Genomic DNA, 19,996 nt, shown 5'->3' with positions numbered 1-19,996 from the left:
GAAAGTTAAACTTTCAGAATAAAAAAAACAAAACCATCTGATTCTCGTCACGCCTCCACATGATGTTTACGCTTTTATTTTGAAGGCTACAATATTTTTACAGAATGTGAGAGTGTCAGTGTGTCTTTGTGTGTGTTGTGTTAAAGTCAAGCTCCGCCTCCCCGATGGCGGTCATGGCGCTCTCTGCTCGTCTCTGCAGCTCCATATCGAGCAGCATGGCTCCGCCCACAAAACGATCCTGAAACATGAGAAAGAAAAAAAAAACAACTTTATTGACAAATTAGAATAATTAAAGAATAATTAATGAGTTCAACATTAAAGACACTGAAGGTGCGTTTGGTTTGTGTACCTTCTTCTTGGTTCCGGGCAGAGCGACAGGGGGGTTAAAGGTCATGTTTTTGACGCTGTACACGTTAAAGAGCTCTGCCGGAGACCTGGACAGGAAGTGGACACACAGACAGAGACGACCCCAAATCAAAACAAAGGCTCCTGAAGTTTCAGCATCACATGACGTGTTTAAGAATCCACAGGACAGACAGGAAGTGAGGTCGGACACGGGTACAACCGGAGCACTCTGACTGGAGCGTCCATGTGTTCGTACCTGCGGCTCAGGTCCACGTTGAGCGCCGCCGATCCTTCACTGGGCGCACCCAGACAGAGGTGGACTGCCAAGCACCGTACGACCGGGTGGTAATGTCTCTGTGGACACACACACACACACACACACACACACACACACACACACAATTACTTGTACTCATAAAAGTCCTGGTACTCATAGAGCATGTACTGGTACATGTAGAGTGTGTAGAGTGTGTATTGGTATGTGTAGAGCGTGTATTGGTACGTGTAGAGCATGTAGGGCATGTAGAGTGTGTACCGGTACATGTAGAGCGTGTAGTACGTGTAGAGCATGTAGGGCATGTAGAGCGTGTACTGGTAAGTGTAGAGCACGAAGTACGTGTAGAGCGTGTACTCGTACCTGTAGAGTGTGTAGTTCCCATAATGCCGTGTTCTGAGCGTTGCAGTGTTCAGGTTCGTCTAACTCTGGCAGGTAGAAGCCGCTGCCCTGAACCTCGTTATCCAACAGGAAGTCACACTTAGGGAACGCCTGACACACACACAGAAACCCAACACACAAAGTGGTTTACTTGTGTTTGTTGCCATGAACACCTCACCTGCCACTATGGGCAGGTCAGCACCATACAAAGTGTTTTAGCATGTGGCTAACTACATGTTAGCATATAGTTATGTTGCTGCCACATGGCTATGTGTGTCAGCATGTGGCTAAGTGTGTTAGCATGTTGCTAAGTTTGCCAGCACAAACACTCACATGCATTGTGGATCTGTTGGCGGCAAGGAGTCCCACAGTGGCGTTGGGCAACACGTGCAGACTGAGCGTGCTCAGTCGTTTGACGAACGCCATCGCCCTCTGCAGGGTCACCTGCTTCTTACGGCGGGTCAACATGGCGTCCAGGCACCGTAACACGATGAGAATGTCATCATTGTGCATCCCTGAAACAGAAAGCAGTCATGTGATCAATGTCATCATTAAAGTTGGATTCTTCATGCTAAAGAGTAGAATGACAGTCGAGTGACTGCGGAGTGACTGTGGAGTAACAGTGGATTGCCAGTAGTGTGACAGTTGAGTGACTGTAGTGACTGTAGAGTGACAGTAAAATGATTGTGGAGTGACAATAGAGTGAAAGTAGAGCGACTGTAGAGTGACTGTAAAGATAAGTGCCAGTAGAGTGACAGTAGTGACTGTAAAGTGACGGTAGAGTCACTGAAAGCGACAGTAGAGTGACTGAAAGCGACTGTAGAGTGACAGTAGAGTGTAAAGCGACAGTAGAGTGACTGTAAAGTAACAGTAGAGTGACTGTAAAGTGGCGGTAGAGTGAGTGTAAAGTGACGGTAGAGTGACTGAAAGCGACAGTAGAGTGACAGTAGAGTGACTGTAAAGTAACAGTAGAGTGACTGTAAAGTAACAGTAGAGTGACTGTAAAGTGACGGTAGAGTGACTGAAAGCGACAGTAGAGTGACTGTAAAGCTACTGTAAAGCAACAGTAGAGTGACTGTAAAGCGACAGTAGAGTGACTGTAAAGCGACTGTAAAGTGACAGTAGAGTGTAAAGCGACAGTAGAGTGACTGTAAAGTAACAGTAGAGTGACTGTAAAGTGACGGTAGAGTGACAGTAGAGTGACAGTAGTGTAAAGCGACAGTAGAGTGACTGTAAAGCGACTGTAAAGCGACAGTAGAGTGACTGTAAAGCGACAGTAGAGTGACTGTAAAGCGACTGTAGAGTGACAGTAGAGTGTAAAGCGACTGTAGAGCGACAGTAGAGTGACTGTAGAGTGACAGTAGAGTGTAAAGCGACAGTAGAGTGACTGTAAAGCGACTGTAGTGTGACAGGAGAGTGTAAAGCGACAGTAGAGTGACTGTAAAGCGACAGAGTGACTGTAAAGCGACTGTAGAGTGACTGTAAAGCGACTGTAGAGTGACAGTAGAGTGTAAAGCGACAGTAGAGTGACAGGAGAGTGTAAAGCGACAGTAGAGTGACTGTAAAGCGACTGTAGAGTGACAGGAGAGTTTCTGACCTGCGTGCAGCCTCGGCAGCATTTTGTAGAGTTGAGAATAAAAGTTGAGTGGGTCGATGTTCAGAACGTCACCTGATACAAACGGAGTAACTTCAATTCAATGTTATTTATATAGCACAATATCATAACAAAAGTTATCTTATTGTATACATATTTTATTTTTGATAGATCTCACTGCTTATGTAAATTCTGTCTATATTGCCATACTGCTACTGTTAGACTATTGTTTCTCTTTATACTGTTCATTCTGTTCATACCACCACATTTGCCATATTTGTACTATTTATATCTTCCAGATTTGCCACTGTCTTTTCTTGGATGTCTTTCAGCTTGTATACATTTTTTTATATTTTAAAATCTTTTACTAATATTTTCATGTTTATTGCTGTTTGCACCTGGGATAAGAGGGAAACAATTTCAATCCTCAATATGTCCTGTACATATGGCAGCAGATAATAAAGTTGACTTGACCTCATGACACTTTCCATGCAGAGCAGGTCTCGACCGTACTCGCCACACACACACACACACACACACACACACACACACACACACACACCTTGTCCTGATAGGATGGTAAAGACCGTCTGGATACAGTGCAGACTCTCCCGATTGGTCAGATCCTGCAGAGATCACATGACTCGATCAGTTTGTGTAAAGCCAGGTAAACAGGTAGGCAGGGTCGAGGTGAATACTCACTCCTGATTGGATGAGGCTCTGCAGAACGTTGAGCAGGTCGTCAAAGAACTCCAGGTTAATCAGGTGAGCGAAACTGACAGGAAGTGACATCAAAGTCAGCACAACATCACAGCCACAGTGTGTGTGTGTGTGTGTGTGTGTGTGTGTGTGTGTCTCTCACTTGGCCAGCCCCTCGAGCACTGCAGGAAGAAGCTCAGATTTCTGAGCTTTCTTTAAGATCCTGAAGTAAACGAGGAAGACGATGTTCAGAGTCTCTGTGTGCTGAGGAGGAGGAAGAGGAGGAAGAGTTCAGTTAATCTGCTGACTCATGGCATGGAGTCATGTTTTGTCTCTTTTTTGTCGACTCACCACTTTGAGTTTTTTCTCTTTGCTCTCTGAAGCTTCGGCCTCCAACAACTCTTTATCCAGCTTCTCCTCCGCCTTCTTCCACTGTACATGACATGACAGCATCACATCACATGACATCATGACAGCATCACATGACATCACGACAGCATCACATGACAGCATCACATCACATGTCATCATGACAGCATCACATCACATGTCATCATGACAGCATCACATGACATCACGACAGCATCACATGACATCACGACAGCATCACATGACATCACGACAGCATCACATCACGACAGCATCACATCACGACAGCATCACATCACATCATGACAGCATCACATGACATCACGACAGCATCACATGACATCACGACAGCATCACATCACATCACGACAGCATCACATCACATCATGACATCACATGACATCATGACATCACATCATGACATCACATCACATCACATGACATCATCACATCACAGCGTTTACCTTCCTCTGCATCCTCGACAGATTCTTCTTCTTCTCTTTGTTGTTCATGAACTTCTTCTTTGGTGCTGAGTCCTCCAGGTCCTTCTTCACCTCCACCTCTTTGATCCTCAGACTGAGCAGGGTCCTCAGCACCTGAGGGGCGGGGTCAGTACGTGACATCACAGCTGACATCAATCACTGTGTGTGAGGTCAGAGTGCGTTTGATTTGTTACCTCAGGTCGGACGTTGTAGTTGAGGCTCTTGACGAGGCCGGAGATGACTCGCACGGTCGCCAATGAAGCCCCGCCCATTTTATCCTGCTGGAAGAGCTTCCTGAACGCATCACAACACATACCTGACACCTGTAACACAGACACCTGAATGCATCACAACACATACCTGACACCTGTAACACAGACACCTGAACGCATCACAACACATACCTGTCACCTGAATGCATCACACAGTTACCTGAGTTGCGTACAGAGTAACAGTCTCACCTTCTTGGCGGGGTCGTTCATCAGCGGCACGAGGGCGACGATGACGTTGTTGTGGAAGTTGAAGTGTGGCAGAGCGAGCAGCAGCTCACACAGACAACGCACGGCCACTTCAGCGAGGCCACGGTACGACTGGAAACCCACCGACTGACTGCGCTTCTTCTTCTTCTGCTTCCAGTCTGCACAGAGTGTGAGTGTGACAGAGTGTGTGCGTGTGAGAGTGTGTTTGTGAGAGTGTGTTTGTGAGAGTGTGTTTGTGTGTGAGAGAAGAGTGTGAGTTTGGGTGTGTGTACCTTTGATAGTCTGCTCCAGGTCCTCCAGGTAGAACTTGTACTGACTGATCAAACCTTCTTCAAACTCTCTGAGCTGCTGGGTCTCCTTCTTCACCTGCAGACAGACAGACAGTTACAGACAGACAGACAGTTACAGACAGATACAGACAGATACAGACAGATACAGACAGACAGTTATAGACAGACAGACAGACAGACAGACAGACTGACAGTTATAGACAGACAGACAGACAGTTACAGACAGACAGTTACAGACAGACAGTTATAGACAGACAGACGGACAGACAGACAGTTATAGACAGACAGACAGACAGTTATAGACAGACAGACGGACAGTTACAGACAGACAGTTATAGACAGACAGACAGACAGACGGACAGTTACAGACAGACAGTTATAGACAGACAGACAGACAGACAGTTATAGACAGACAGACAGACAGACAGACGGACAGTTACAGACAGACAGTTACAGACAGATACAGACAGATACAGACAGATACAGACAGATACAGACAGACAGACGGACAGTTACAGACAGACAGTTACAGACAGTTACAGACAGTTACAGACAGTTACAGACAGTTACAGACAGACAGACAGACAGACAGTTACAGACAGACACTTACAGACAGATACAGACAGTTACAGACAGTTACAGACAGACAGTTACAGACAGACAGATACAGACAGACAGACAGACAGATACAGACAGTTATAGACAGTTACAGACAGACAGATACAGACAGATACAGACATAGACAGACAGATACAGACAGATATAGACAGACAGACAGATACAGACAGATATAGACAGACAGATACAGACAGACAGACAGACAGACAGATACAGACAGACATAGACAGACAGATACAGACAGACGAACACGTGTCGTTACCTTGGCGGCCTTCTCTGCGGCGGTCAGTGGTCGTATCCTGTAGGAGGGGGCGATGTCTTTAAAGATCTCCATCAGTGACACCATCACCAGCTTCCTGACCGTCACCGCCACACTCGCGTCGGACTCCATCAGCATGCCACGCAGCTCCTTCACACGCTTTATCTGCACGCACACACACACACACACACACACACACTGTTAGAACAGTATCACCTCTGCCAGGTGTGTGTGGTGTCAGGTCAGCCTTCGTCCTTACGTTGCTGTACGGGTCGGACACGATGGCTGATCCCAGGCTGGCGATGCGTTGTCTCTTCTCGTTCATCGTGTGAACTCTGAGCTGCTCTCTCTGCTCTGCTGTCAGCACAGCACCGCTCTGCAGCGCCCCCTCTGCTCAGGAGGACACATCACATGACGACACACAAACTGTGATGTCACACAAACTGTGATGTCACAGGGTCAAAGGTCACCATACCGTTTTCAAACTCGTCCGGCTCCTCGGCGGAGTCTTCCTCCTCCTCTTCCTCCAGCTGCGTTTTGACCACTACGAACAGACAGACAACGAGTCATGCATCTTACTGAGACCGGACGGAGACTGGACGGAGACTGGACGGAGACTCATACCTCTCTCCATGCTCTGCGGGATGACGCCCGTCTTGTCTTTGATTGGCAGCAGGTGGATCACTTCCTTCTCCTCCGTCCTCGCCATCTTCCGTGGAACCTTCTCGTAGCTCCGCACCACCTCGGAGCTCCGCTTCTTACCGCCGTGCACCGGCCCACTGAGACACCCCGCCACATGAAACAAACACTCCTCAGTCACGTCTCAAAGCTTCAGTTACAACAACAACATCATCGCAGGGTGTGACTGAGTTGGAGTTACCATGACGACAGGTCTCTGGTGATGAAGGAGGCGTGTCGAGCCATGGCGGTCATCTGCCGCAGGTCGTCCTCCTCCATCATGTCCGTCGGCAGACTCTCCAGGAACTCCTCGTCCTCCTCCTCCTCTGTCGGGACACAATGCATGATGGGAGGAGGACAGGTGAGCAGTGCATGATGGGAGGACATGTTAAAGATAACATCATGAGCTCATCGGTCTGTCCAATCACATCGCCTGAACGACGTCTGATCTCAACAGCCAATCAGCAGCCTGGTTTTCTCACCAGGTCTCTTCCTGTATGTCTCCAGTGGGCGTGGCGTCCTGATGGCGGCGTCCTTCACTGCCTGCCTCAACTTCTTCTGCTCTTTGCGCTGCTTCTTGGCGACGTTCTGCTGCTTCAGCTGACGGTTCTTCAGTTTGTTCTCCAGCTTCACGCCGCTCGTCTTCAACAGACGCCGGAACGTCGGGCGCCGCTTCTTCGACCGTGGCTGGAGGAAACAGGAAGTAAACAAGAGTTTGTCCTTAGATCTCCAAAAAAGGTTCAGTTTGACTTTTATTTTGAAAGTGTCAGTAAAATGTTTTTTAATATTTTTGATTGGACTATATTTCCCATAATGCTCTTCTTATGTTACTAACTCATCAGGTTCTCATACATCACACATTTATAGAGAACATGAGGAGAACATGAGGAGAACACAGAGAGAACATGAGGAGAACACAGAGAGAAAATGAGGAGAACACAGAGAGAACATTAGAACATGGAGAGAACATTAGGAGAACATAGAGAGAACATGAGGAGAACACAGAGAGAACATGAGGAGAACATAGAGAGAACATTAGAACATAGAGAGAACATTAGAACATGGAGAGAACATGAGGAGAACATAGAGAGAACATTAGGAGAACACAGAGAGAACATGAGGAGAACACAGAGAGAACATGAGGAGAACATAGAGAGAACATTAGAACATAGAGAGAACATTAGAACATGGAGAGAACATGAGGAGAACATAGAGAGAACATTAGAACATGGAGAGAACATTAGAACATGGAGAGAACATTAGGAGAACATAGAGAGAACATGAGGAGAACACAGAGAGAACATGAGGAGAACACAGAGAGAACATGAGGAGAACATAGAGAGAACATTAGAACATAGAGAGAACATTAGAACATGGAGAGAACATGAGGAGAACATAGAGAGAACATTAGAACATGGAGAGAACATTAGAACATGGAGAGAACATTAGGAGAACATAGAGAGAACATGAGGAGAACACAGAGAGAACATGAGGAGAACACAGAGAGAACATGAGGAGAACATAGAGAGAACATTAGAACATAGAGAGAACATTAGAACATGGAGAGAACATGAGGAGAACATAGAGAGAACATTAGAACATGGAGAGAACATTAGAACATGGAGAGAACATTAGGAGAACATAGAGAGAACATGAGGAGAACACAGAGAGAACATGAGGAGAACACAGAGAGAACATGAGGAGAACATAGAGAGAACATTAGGAGAACATAGAGAGAACATTAGAACATGGAGAGAACATTAGGAAAACAGAGAGAACATTAGGAGAACATGGATAGAACATTAGGAGAACATGAGGAGAACATAGAGAGAACATGAGGAGAACATTAGAACATGGAGAGAACATGAGGAGAACATAGAGAGAACATTAGGAGAACATAGAGAGAACATTAGAACATGGAGAGAACATTAGGAGAACATAGAGAGAACATTAGGAAAACAGAGAGAACATGAGGAGAACATAGAGAGAACATGAGGAGAACATAGAGAGAACATTAGAACATGGAGAGAACATGAGGAGAACATAGAGAGAACATGAGGAGAACATAGAGAACATTAGGAGAACATAGAGAGAACATTGAACATGGAGAGAACATTAGGAGAACATAGAGAGAACATGAGGAGAACACATAGAGAACATGAGGAGAACATAGAGAGAACATTAGGAGAACATAGAGAGAACATTAGAACATGGAGAGAACATTAGGAAAACAGAGAGAACATTAGGAGAACATGGATAGAACATTAGGAGAACATGGGGAGAACATAGAGAGAACATAGAGAGAACATGAGGAGAACATGAGGAGAACATAGAGAGAACATTAGGAGAACATGAGGAGAACATAGAGAGAACATTAGGAGAACATAGAGAGAACATAGAGAGAACATAGAGAGAACATGGGGAGATCAGAGAGAACATGGGGAGAACATAGAGAGAACATGAGGAGAACATAGAGAGAACATGAGGAGAACATAGAGAGAACATAGAGAGAACATGAGGAGAACATAGAGAGAACATTAGAACATGAGGAGAACATGAGTTCTCATGTTTAACTTCATTTCCCGGCGTCCCTCTGTGACTCACCGGACCCATGGCGGCACAAAGTCTCCGTCTGTCTGCGCAGATTCAGGCCGAGCTGTGGTGAACCTTCCTCGGCGTGCGTGTTGACGAGAGTCGGTGTTTTGGTGGAGAACTTCTTTCACACGCGTGTTGATCCGAACAGAGACCCGGAAACACTAACCCGGACTGAACACAGCACAGCGCCCCCGGCGGCGGGAGGTCAGAGGACACGAAACAAACCCACACCGACATATGACGTCATAAACATCATAGCCATGTTCCGGTATAATTGAATAGAGAAGAGTCTGTGACGTCATTAAAACTGTACAACAACAACGCCACAAAGGTTTATTTTAAATATTCACACCAACAAAGAAGAAGTTTATTCAGGGTCCAATAGTCAACAAAATGAGCTCCTAAGTCCTTTTTAACCTTTGACCTCAATGGGACATGTCACGAGGTGATGAGGACTGATGTGAAGGAGAGGAGATGAGGACAGATGTGAAGGAGAGGAGATGAGGACAGATGTGAAGGAGAGGCGATGAGGACAGATGTGAAGGAGAGGAGATGAGGACAGATGTGAAGGAGAGGAGATGAGGACAGATGTGAAGGAGAGGAGATGAGGACAGATGTGAAGGAGAGGAGATGAGGACAGATGTGAAGGAGAGGAGATGAGGACAGATGTGAAGGAGAGGAGATGAGGACAGATGTGAAGGAGAGGAGATGAGGACAGATGTGAAGGAGAGGAGATGAGGACAGATGTGAAGGAGAGGAGATGAGGACAGATGTGAAGGAGAGGAGATGAGGAGTTAGGAGTCGACTGCTCTCACTCTACGTCATGAAGCGACGGTGAATGTTGTTGACGTGATCTGTGGTAAAACTACAAAGTCCAGAAGATGGACTACAAAACGCTCCTCTGAGATCCTTCCTGGATCCTCCCCGCGCTCTGACCGTGTTGTTTGCTGCAGGAAATGTCAAACTGTGACGTCATCATCAGTCAGAGTGTCAGTAATAATGAATATTGTCCAGCTGTCACAGAAGCAGATGAAGTGTTTGTTAGCTGCTATGCTCGCTCACCCTCCTGTCCACTCACACACAAACATATTAGCAAGTTATGGCAAAGATCTCTGAGGAATCAGCAACGGGAACTTCATGAGGATCTGCAGGACGCTGGATGGCACAGTTCCAAACAGTTTGGACTCTGTGTGTGAACGCAGAGAACACAGGCAACAACACAACAGGTCTCCTCCTTTCCTTTCCTAAAGGATGCTCCGTGTGTCCTCTGCTGAAGGAGATGAAGAAGGAAGCACTGAAGCTCCTTCACAGTTAGAGGATCAGACAGCCTCATCATGACGGACACGCTGACACTTCAGTGAGGAAGCTTCATGAACAGAACTGACTATTGGACCGGACCCAAAGTTTGAGGTAACAGGAAGTGTCACTCTGTGAAAAGGCACAGTTTAAAATTCAAACCTGTTTAATTTATTTTAGGATTTAAAGTTCTGATCTGATCCGGTTTAAACAAGAAGTCAAGTCTGAACTTTCCCGTCCAGAACCAACATAACAGTGAGGTCCGGTTCAGTCCACACAGGTTCTGGTTAGTTTGGATCCACATGATGAAACTCAGGTTGACCTGAAGTCTAAAACATGAAGAACCAAAACCAGAGAACAGACTGTGGATCAGCAGCCGGTCTGCTCCAACAGAACCTGAGAGACAGAAACAAAGGTTACCTGAATGTTCACTGAACGTTCTCTGAACGTTCTCTCATGCTTTTATTTTCCATATCTGTCAGCTGACTCACCTGACTCCACTTCCTGTTCCCGCTTAGCATGACCGACGCCGAGATGCAGGAGAACAGCCTATCAGAGAGCAGCTCCTCATCAGGGAGGCGGGACAGGAACTGAGCTGCAGGTGGACCGACAGAACAGAACCAGGTCAGTAACAGAACCTCCACCTGATCTACTGATTCATGTATACTGAGGGAGGATGATCCAGACCAGGTTGCCTCAGACCGGTTGAGTTCCAGTCACAGGTGACTCGACAGACGTCTCAAACTTTAACAAACTGAGATGAGTCCAGGTCACCTAAGACATGTCCACATCACCCGAGACGAGTCCAGGTCACCTGTGACAAGTTCACGTCACCTGAGACGAATCCAGGTCACCCGAGACGAGTCCAGGTCACCTAAGATGTGTCTACATGACCTTAGACAAGTCCACGTCACCTTAGACGAGTCCACGTCACCTTAGACGAGTCCACGTCACCCGAGACGAGTCCAGTCCGAGATGAGATAGATCAGTCTTGTGTCACCTGACATGGTCCAAGTCAAGTAACAAGTTGTCTGCAGGTGTTTCGTGCCTGTGAAAGCTGATTGGCCACTGTGACAGTGAGGTCACTGAGGTAGGTGTCTCACCGATGCTGATGAGGTCCATGTGCAGCAGAACGTCCTGGTGCAGCCTCAGGATGCCGAGAGCGGTCCTGAACAGGAACTCCTCCCCGTCACGGAAGAAGACGTCCCAAACTCTGCACGCCACGTCCAGGGGGAGGGGCTTCGTGTAGAGAGACAGGATCCTGAGGGGCGGGGTTAGCAGAGGGAACTGACGTCATTTGATTATTTACATCATCGTTTCATCACTTCCTGTTTGATCAGAAACTGAAAAGTTTGGACGGACAGCACAACGACACCTGAGCTTCACGCCCAGAGCATCTGTGCTGAGGTAGGCTAGCAGTTTGACCCTGGACTCTGGTGGACTCTGACTTTCTTTGTGGTCTGCAGTAAGACTCACCAGTCCATGAGGTAGAGGTCTGGAGTGAGACCTGAAGACTGGAAGTGAGCGAAGAGACGAGGAAGTGTCTCTTCAAAGAACACCTGAAAGGCCCTGAAATACCTGAACATCTACAGACAGACAGACAGACAGGCAGGCAGACAGGCAGGCAGACAGGCAGGACAGGTTGTGTTAAGCTTGTACATGTGATGGTTCTGGTTCAGGTCCTCGTACGTACCAGCTGGTGGTCCCCTCTGCAGAAAGCCAGCTGACACGGTCGGTTCATTAGGTTGGAGAAAGTAACGAAGGCCTCGACCTCGTCCATGTTCAGGATCAACATGGCTGCCATGGAGGACATGCCCTGCACCTGGACGAGAGACAGACAGAGAGACAGAGTGAGACAGAGTGAGACATGCAGAGAGAAAGACAGACAGAGAGTGAGACATGCACAGAGAGTGAGACAGACTCACATATCCCACATCAGGTCTGTAGCAGGTGTAAGCTCCCAGAATGCTTTTCAGCAGGTCATGGTAAGGACCACCCTACAAAATAAAAGCATGTATTAACTTCCTGTTCCTGCAGTTGAACAGTCTGCAGGTCATGATGTCACTGACCTTCTGGAAGACACAGAGGGAGGGGAAAGTTCTGGACACGTCCCGTGTGATTAGATCCAGACTGGACTCTCCGTCCGCCGACGCCCCGTCTACAGGTAAATGTGTGTAGGTGAGATCAGAACTGTCGGACTCCGACTCAGTTTGAACTGGTTCTTACCGGCTGTCTGTGCGGTGCCGACGCTCCCCCACTTCTCCTTCGCTCTGCACAGGAAGATGTCGTATAGCTCTGAGGAAGAGGAGGAGGACGAAGGTGAAGGCGAGAAATAGGAAACGTCAAACAAATCAAACGTCCCCACGCCGCCACACCTGCTGTGATGTTCAGCTCGTTCCCGATGGCGTGGCTCCAAACTCGTCCTCGAACGCTCGGCGGTAAACCCACCCACCACAGATCCTGAGCACGGCGGCTCGACCTCCTGAAACACCATCATCACACACGCTCTGACATCATCACACACGCTCTGACATCATCACACACGCTCTGACATCACTCTTGGTCGTACATGGTGTCCCACTGGGGCAGGATGTTCTGGTTCCAGACCAGCATGGCGTTGGCGATCTCCTCCTCCTGTCTCACACGCTCCTTCAGCTGCTGCTGCTTCCTCTGAGCCTCCTTCAGCTCTGACACACAAACAGAAGTTAAACTTCACCCGTGTGGGAGGTGCAGCGGATAAAATCAAACACACCTCTCCTCTTGGCTCCGGCCACCATCTCCTTGTACTGCTGTCGGTGTCTCTGCGTCTCCTCGGCCGACTTGGCGGGAAGATTCCTGCACACAGACAAGACAGGATACAAAATGGCCGCCTGAGACGCTCAGCTGACACACGGGAAGTGACTGAACAGACAGACAGGAAATAGCCGTACGGTGGTCGGTCCTCCAGGATCAGTCCCGTGGTCGAGAGCGGCTCAAACTCCACCTTTCTCCTGCTCTGCTGCCCCGCTGCATGATGGGTAGGAGAGTTGCGACCGGAAACCTGCCGCGCCTCGAACTCCTGAAATGACATCACAAGACTCAGTCGCTATGACAACGGCTGGAGACAGACAGAGACTGAGGTGATGGATGGACGGGATGAGTGTCGGTCCATAGAACCATAATCTGATTCTCCTTCTCAGACCCGAACCTGGTCAGACCGGAACAGGATTGTTTGTCTGGACAAATGATAAAGACTGATGAAGACTGATGAGGACTGATGAGGACTGATAAAGACTGATAAAGACTGAGGAAGACTAATGAGGACTGATGAGGACTGATAAAGACTGATGAGGACTGATAAAGACTGATAAAGACTGATGAGGACTGATGAGGACTGATGCGGACTGATGAGGACTGATAAAGACTGATGAAGACTGATGAGGACTGATGAGGACTGATAAAGACTGATGAGGACTGATAAAGACTGATGAGGACTGATGAGGACTGATGAGGACTGATATAGACTGATGAGGACTGATGAGGACTGATAAAGACTGATGAAGACTGTTGAGGACTGATGAGGACTGATGAGGACTGATAAAGACTGATAAAGACTGATGAGGACTGATAAGGACTGATGAGGACTGATAAAGACTGATAAAGACTGATGAGGACTGATTAAGACTGATGAGGACTGATGAGGACTGATAAAGACTGATAAAGACTGATGAGGACTGATGAAGACTGATGAAGACTGATGAGGACTGATAAAGACTGATAAAGACTGATGAGGACTGATAAAGACTGATGAAGACTGATGAGGACTGATAAAGACTGATGAGGACTGATGAGGACTGGTGAGGACTGATAAGGACTGATAAAGACTGATAAAGACTGATGAGGACTGATGAGGACTGATGAGGACTGATAAAGACTGATGAAGACTGATGAAGACTGATGAAAACTGATGAGGATTGATAAGGACTGATAAGGACTGATGAGGACTGATGAGGACTGATAAAGACTGATGAAGACTGATGAGGACTGATGAGGACTGATAAGGACTGATGAAGACTGATGAAGACTGATGAGGACGGGCAGTAAAGAGTACTTACCTGGAAGTCTGGAGAGGATAGAGAGCTCTGACTAATCTCAGCGCTCTGCTGAAGGAAACAAGGTAGAGTTACCTCACAGATCACTGACCTGAGACCAGTTTATATCTGTAACGCCTCAGTTTAAATCTGTAACGTCCAGTTTATATCTGTAACATTCAGTTTAACTCTGTAATGTCCAGTTTAACTCTGTAACGCCTCAGTTTATATCTGTAACGTCCAGTTTATATCTGTAACGTCCAGTTTAACTCTGTAACGTCCAGTTTAACTCTGTAACGTCCAGTTTATATCTGTAATATTCAGTTTAACTCTGTAATGTCCAGTTTAACTCTGTAACGCTTCAGTTTATATCTGTAACGTCCAGTTTAACTCTGTAACGCCTCAGTTTAAATCTGTAACGTCCAGTTTATATCTGTAACGTCCAGTTTAACTCTGTAACGTCCAGTTTAACTCTGTAACGTCCAGTTTAACTCTGTAACGTCCCAGTTTAACTCTGTAATGTCCAGTTTAAGTCTGTAACAGTCCCAGTTTATATCTGTAATGTCCAGTTTAACTCTGTAACGTCCAGTTTATATCTGTAACGTCCCAGTTTAACTCTGTAACGTCCCAGTTTAACTCTGTAATGCCCCAGTTTTATATCTGTAATGTCCAGTTTCTAACTGTAACATCCCAGTTTAACTCTGTAGTGTCCCAGTTTAACTCTGTAACGTCCAGTTTATATCTGTAACGTCCAGTTTATATCTGTAACGTCCAGTTTAACTCTGTAACGTCCCAGTTTAACTCTGTAACGTCCAATTTATATCTGTAACGTCCAATTTATATCTGTAACGTCCAGTTTATATCTGTAACGTCCAGTTTATATCTGTAACGTCCAGTTTAACTCTATAACGTCCCAGTTTAACTCTGTAACGTCCAGTTTATATCTGTAACGTCCAGTTTAACTCGGAGGTCTTGAACTACAGTTCACTGACACAGGTTCAGTTCCTGGAACGTTCTCTGATCGTTGTTTCAATGTTTCAGTACCTGCTGTATGATCCGGGCCTGTTTGGATGGACTCTGCTTTGGAGGAACTTTACCAAAGAGTTTCCAGCCAGGAACACTTTGACTGATGGACCGCTGCTTCCTGCTGCACGCACACACACACACACACACACACACACACACACACACACAGCGTTCTGTTTAAGTACTGATAAGTATTGATGAGCATTGATCGAGTATTAATTATTAAGCATTGCTTGGCCTCATGTCTGACTCACCTGCTGAAGTACTCGATGATGCCCGGCCTCCTGGACTGCAGCTCAGACTCTGGACCTCCGTCATCCTGGACCAGCTGACCCGGAGCACTCTGCCTGCGTCCACACTCGTACGTGTTCCTGGAGGGAGTGGCGGTGGTGGTGGTGGTGGCGGAGGCGGGAGCAGGATGGTTCAGCTCGCCCAGCTGTAGCAGCTCTGTGAAGGCGTCATCATCAGAGAAGACCGGGGGGTCAGAGGTCAGATCTCCTTCCTGTGTGTCTGAGTCTGAGGTCACCTGAGAGAACGGCTCATCCAGGTAGAGGTCAGTGCCTCCAGTAGCCCTGCCCCCGCAGTGACCACCACCTTCCTGTTGGTGACAGCGGTTAACCTTTGACCCCTCCATGTCCATATTTGGACTGATCCTGTCTGTCAGGATGACATCATCTCTTAGACAAAGCTCTGCCCCCTGATCCTCATCAGATCGTCTGATTGGTCCGTGTGTACCATCATGTGACCCGCAGCAGAGTGTGCAGGTAGTGTGATCCACACAGTGTGACTGAGCTCTGGACGCCACCTCCTCGCCATCTCCTGAACATGTGACCTCGCCACCTGGGCAGGTTTGACCCTGGGTGATGACATCAACAGTGGAGGAGAGGTGACAATGGCGACATGGCGAGGTCACCAATGACTCATCATCACTTGTTTCCATTTCACGCTGAGATCCAACGTGAAGCTACCTGGAAACACACAGGTAGTTTTACTTTGAAGGTCTGGTTGTCTGGTGAGATTACAGGTTTTATTTTGAAGGGAAACACGCTGGTTTCCTGTCTTGTTGTCAGTAACTTGTCGGTACTCACCTCTCTGGATCTTCAGCGGTGCTCGGCACAAACAAACCGGGATGCGGCTCCTCCTCCTCGGTGAACGGACAGCGGAGTCCTCCGGAGAGTCATACCGGGAAACGGGGCCCTCAGGCCGGCAGAGTGACGCTCGGTCCGGCCGCTCTCCGGTTGTCTCTCCGCTCTCATCCTACGCGGTGACAGGTGAACTCATGGTGGAGAGGCGCCATGTTGAGACTTTCGGTGACGTAGATAAGGTTACGTCCCACTGACGTCATATGTAATTTATTGTAAAGATGAAGAAGCTTTTAATATTGATATAAATAAATCAGGTGTTTCATTGTGTTTGTATATTTTATATTTATTGATAAAAACATTTTATTTAAACATGTATTTTATTTTATAAACTCGTCAGACGTCGTCTACAGAATTTTTATTTTATTTTGCTAACAAATTAAAAATGTATTAAATTATAAAAAAGCATCAAAGTTTATATAAACAGACAAATTCATGGCTTGACCAATCAGAACACAGTATGTCAGTGGGAGGAGCTTGTCAGCTCCATGTAAACAAAAGGTTTACAACTCCCAGAGAGCTTTGCTGCAGGAATCATCCAATCAGAGAGCTCCACAGTCTGTTGCCTGAGGGTGCGCTCACCTGTGGACTCTCCTGAGGAAGTCGTCTCCCTGGCAACAGACACAGAGATTCATGGGTACTGTAGTGTTTAAACTGACTGCAAGACTATCTGAACTGAAGCCCCGCCCACTTCAACATCTATCAGCTCTGATTGGTTAACACAGGTCGACTTCCTGTCTGACCTGCAAAGATTCAAGTATTGATCAAACATCAATTAAAAACATTCCAGTCTTTATTTCATCCAATCAGACGGCAGCGTGGTCACACGGCAGCGTGGTCCAATCAGGCGTAGCCGCACTTATGCAGCTTCAGGTTTCGTTGGTCCGAGTATCTCTTCCCGCACCGGTCACAGATGTACTGCTTGCCGCCGGCGTGGACGTGTCTCTTGTGCGTCCTCAGGTGGCTGCCCTGGCTGAAGGTCTTGCCGCAGACCTCGCAGGTGTACGGCTTCTCTCCGGTGTGGATCCGCAGGTGCAGCTTCAGGCTGTTGGCGTTGTTGAACTTCTTGTCACAGGAGCTGCAGGCAAACGGGCGCTCGTTGGAGTGCGTGCGGCGGTGCGAGATCAGGCTGCTCTGCTGGCTGAACGTCTTGCCGCACTCCTCGCAGCTGAACGGACGCTCGCCGGTGTGGATCCTCTGGTGGATCTTCAGGTTCACCGACTGACGGAAGCTCTTCCCACAGAGGTCGCAGCTGAATGGCCGCACACCGCTGTGGATCCTCAGGTGGTTCTTCAGGTTGTTGGCATGTCGGAAGGTTTTGGGGCACTGCTCGCACTTGAAGGGTTTCTGTCCGGTGTGGATGAGCTCGTGTGTTTTGAGCGTGACGGCGCGGGTGAAGCCTTTACCACAGACGCCGCAGACAAAGATTTTCTTGCCGGTGTGGGTGTGTGCGTGGCGGTGCAGGTTCTGCAGCAGGTTGAAGCGGCGGCCGCACACGTCGCAGCCGTATGGCTTCTCTCCGGTGTGGATGATGGAATGCGTCTTCAGCTGCGTCTGTTTGGAGAAACACTTGCCGCACTGCGGACACTCGTATGGCCGCTCGCCAGTGTGCGTCCTCATGTGACTCTGCAGACTCTGCCGCTGACGGAACGCTCGGCCACAGACGCTGCAGGTGAACGGCTTCTCGCCCGTGTGGATGCGATGATGAGACTTCAGGTTGCTCTGAGACGTGAAGGATTTACCGCACGTGGTGCACATCAAGTATTTCCACGCCACGCCCTGCAGAACGAACTCCTGTGTGCTAGACACTTCCTGTTGCAGGTCAGAGGTCACCGGCTGGGTGGCTTCAACTTGAGCTCCTGGAGGAAGGATGGACAGACAGACAGACAGACAGACAGACAGACAGACAGACAGGTTTAAACAGTGAAGGTCAGGACCATTAGATGGACTGAGGTGTTGATCAGGTACTCACTCTCAGCGATGGCTCCGATGTCGATGTTGCCATGCTCGTCTTTCACGGTCACCGCAAGGATGAAGGGGTTGTCGCTTCCTCCCGGCTGCTTTGGCGACACAACGTACAGACATCACAGTCAGGTCAGTGAACGCATCATACACGGACAGGTGAGGAGCGTCTTACCTGAGACGATCCGTGCGAGTCGGAGCCCTCGAGTCGGACTCCGTACGAGTGTTCGACCTCTGTGACAGATCACACTTCATGTTAGTATGACATCATGTGTGGTCTCTGTCCTGATTGGTGTGTTTGACTGTCGGGGGCGTGGCCTGCGTACATACCGACTCGTGCGTCGTTGAGGACGTTGAGGACGCTCGTCTGCGGTCTCTTCCCGCCCTTCCCAGACTCTGGCTCCCCGAGCAACCGAGCTTCATCCACGATGTTCAGGATCTTCCCCAGAGCCTCGTTACCCAGAGTCTCCATGACAGAGGCGAACAGCACCTGTCGGGTCAGAGGTCAGAGGTCAAACACACACACACACTGCTGACAGTGTGAACTGTTCGTCAGGTTCTTCGACCAATCAGGAGGCAGTAATAACACCTGGTGGTCCCCCCTGTAAACAGAGGGGGGGAGAATAACACGATAATAACGTTCAGATAACGTTAACAAATGTTCCTGTGACGTCATCTGAACGTTATTTTAATGTTAGTGTGACCTCTGTATGTGTGTGTGTGTGTATGTGTGTGTATATATATATATATCGATATTGGCAACTGTGTATTTTAAACAGATACTATATTTCGTATCTTTCAGCTGTTCCTTCACTTGTTTCTGAGTTCATCTACAGACTGAATTTCACAGATCTCTAAAGTAATGCTTACACATCCACCAGCCAGAATCTCTGCAGGCAGAGGGATGGTGCCATCTTGTCCTGTGAACTTGTCTCTGACAAAATCATTCATCTGGAAAAAGACATGAAGATAAAAAAAGGCAGATGAGACACAATCCCAATCTTGATAGCAGGGCATTAATGTTAAGTTGTGGTTGCAGTCACATCTTGATTGTGAAGAGTGTGTTTCCTCTACGCTCTGTGCATGTTTTCCATTCACAGTGAATCAACTTTTTTGAACACTCTAGGCTACACATTGAAATCACTTGCCGTGAGTTTGATAGCTTTCTCCGGGGCAACGCCAATGAGCTGCGGGAGGAGACCTGCAAAATATTATTCATAGATACCCATTAGAATACCTGACAGAGAGAAAGAGAGAGACAGATAAAGTCTGGCTTGAAATGAATGCACATTTTTTATCTTTGCTGAATGAATAAGTCCACTGACAGCTAGAACAATGTAAGCTGCAGGGTTTCTTGTGTGCATAAAACAAACCCATAAATATTTACAGATGTGGCTGATACATCTGATGCACTAAAACACAAAGGTCCCATTCAAA

At 47.6% G+C, this 19,996-nt stretch overlaps 3 protein-coding genes across 10 annotated transcripts in view; all 3 read right to left on the bottom strand.

Annotated features, from left to right (window-relative positions):
• Positions 1-38: 38 nt before the first annotated feature.
• Positions 39-9,251, bottom strand: noc3l (NOC3-like DNA replication regulator). Of its 2 annotated transcripts, none has more exons than XM_019259808.2 (21): positions 9,073-9,250; positions 6,951-7,155; positions 6,671-6,794; positions 6,415-6,569; positions 6,266-6,334; positions 6,050-6,180; positions 5,794-5,955; positions 4,896-4,989; positions 4,606-4,781; positions 4,339-4,467; positions 4,127-4,258; positions 3,645-3,725; positions 3,457-3,557; positions 3,297-3,369; positions 3,157-3,220; positions 2,598-2,669; positions 1,334-1,515; positions 983-1,111; positions 602-699; positions 350-434; positions 39-238 (listed from the first exon to the last, which is right to left on the bottom strand). In XM_019259808.2, the coding sequence occupies exons 1-21, from the start codon at positions 9,079-9,081 to the stop codon at positions 116-118; spliced, it is 2,394 nt and encodes a 797-aa protein (XP_019115353.1). In that variant the 5' UTR covers positions 9,082-9,250; the 3' UTR covers positions 39-115. The 2 variants fall into 2 exon arrangements, with proteins under 2 accessions (XP_019115353.1, XP_027132913.1); XM_027277112.1 differs by having other exon boundaries at positions 42-267; positions 9,073-9,251.
• A 1,256-nt stretch (positions 9,252-10,507) lies between these two features.
• LOC104938344 (TBC1 domain family member 12-like) lies at positions 10,508-16,419 on the bottom strand. 5 transcript variants are annotated; one of them, XM_019259810.2, is made up of 15 exons: positions 15,710-16,419; positions 15,474-15,576; positions 14,454-14,501; positions 13,290-13,417; positions 13,112-13,194; positions 12,929-13,046; positions 12,735-12,841; positions 12,586-12,654; positions 12,429-12,517; positions 12,285-12,356; positions 12,053-12,181; positions 11,836-11,945; positions 11,463-11,620; positions 10,851-10,954; positions 10,508-10,755 (listed from the first exon to the last, which is right to left on the bottom strand). In XM_019259810.2, exons 1-15 carry the CDS (start codon positions 16,393-16,395, stop codon positions 10,729-10,731), a joined length of 2,031 nt encoding a protein of 676 aa, XP_019115355.2. In that variant the 5' UTR covers positions 16,396-16,419; the 3' UTR covers positions 10,508-10,728. The 5 variants fall into 5 exon arrangements, with proteins under 5 accessions (XP_019115355.2, XP_027132890.1, XP_027132891.1 ...); XM_027277089.1 differs by having other exon boundaries at positions 14,454-14,498; XM_027277090.1 differs by having other exon boundaries at positions 15,474-15,573.
• Positions 16,420-16,980: 561 nt separating this feature from the next.
• Positions 16,981-19,996, bottom strand: part of LOC104938345 (zinc finger protein OZF) — a 10,858-nt gene continuing 7,842 nt past the window's right edge. Inside the window, exons 2-5 of one of the 3 annotated variants that reach the window (XM_027277093.1) lie at positions 18,890-19,049; positions 18,735-18,793; positions 18,570-18,657; positions 16,981-18,456 (exon numbers count right to left, since the gene is read on the bottom strand). In XM_027277093.1, the coding sequence (XP_027132894.1) occupies positions 17,441-18,456; positions 18,570-18,657; positions 18,735-18,793; positions 18,890-19,049 (1,323 nt within the window). In that variant the 3' untranslated portion in view covers positions 16,981-17,440. The remainder of the gene's footprint in view (positions 18,457-18,569; positions 18,658-18,734; positions 18,794-18,889; positions 19,050-19,996) is intronic. The other 2 variants (XM_027277094.1, XM_027277095.1) reach the window with 2 other exon arrangements.

This window comes from Larimichthys crocea, unplaced genomic scaffold (genome assembly GCF_000972845.2).
Source record: "Larimichthys crocea isolate SSNF unplaced genomic scaffold, L_crocea_2.0 scaffold83, whole genome shotgun sequence".
Classification (NCBI taxonomy): Eukaryota; Metazoa; Chordata; class Actinopteri; family Sciaenidae; genus Larimichthys; species Larimichthys crocea.
Note: the sequence above shows the minus strand (reverse complement) of the source record. Positions and strands in the feature narration are given on the sequence as shown.

What these genes read in the sequence shown, in the direction of transcription:
- noc3l (XM_019259808.2), bottom strand. An exon ending in GTGCTCGAGGGGCTGGCCAA is followed by an intron (nt 3,370 to 3,456) that starts GTGAGAGACACA and finishes ACTTCCTGTCAG; the next exon opens with TTTCGCTCACCTGATTAACC. An exon ending in AGAGCCTCATCCAATCAGGA is followed by an intron (nt 3,221 to 3,296) that starts GTGAGTATTCAC and finishes TGATCTCTGCAG; the next exon opens with GATCTGACCAATCGGGAGAG.
- LOC104938344 (XM_019259810.2), bottom strand. Translation starts at nt 16,395, where the DNA reads ATGGAAACAAGTGATGATGAGTCATTGGTGACCTCGCCATGTCGCCAT. An exon ending in CTGCCCCAGTGGGACACCAT is followed by an intron (nt 12,842 to 12,928) that starts GTACGACCAAGA and finishes ATGGTGTTTCAG; the next exon opens with GAGGTCGAGCCGCCGTGCTC. An exon ending in CCCTCTGTGTCTTCCAGAAG is followed by an intron (nt 12,357 to 12,428) that starts GTCAGTGACATC and finishes TTTATTTTGTAG; the next exon opens with GGTGGTCCTTACCATGACCT.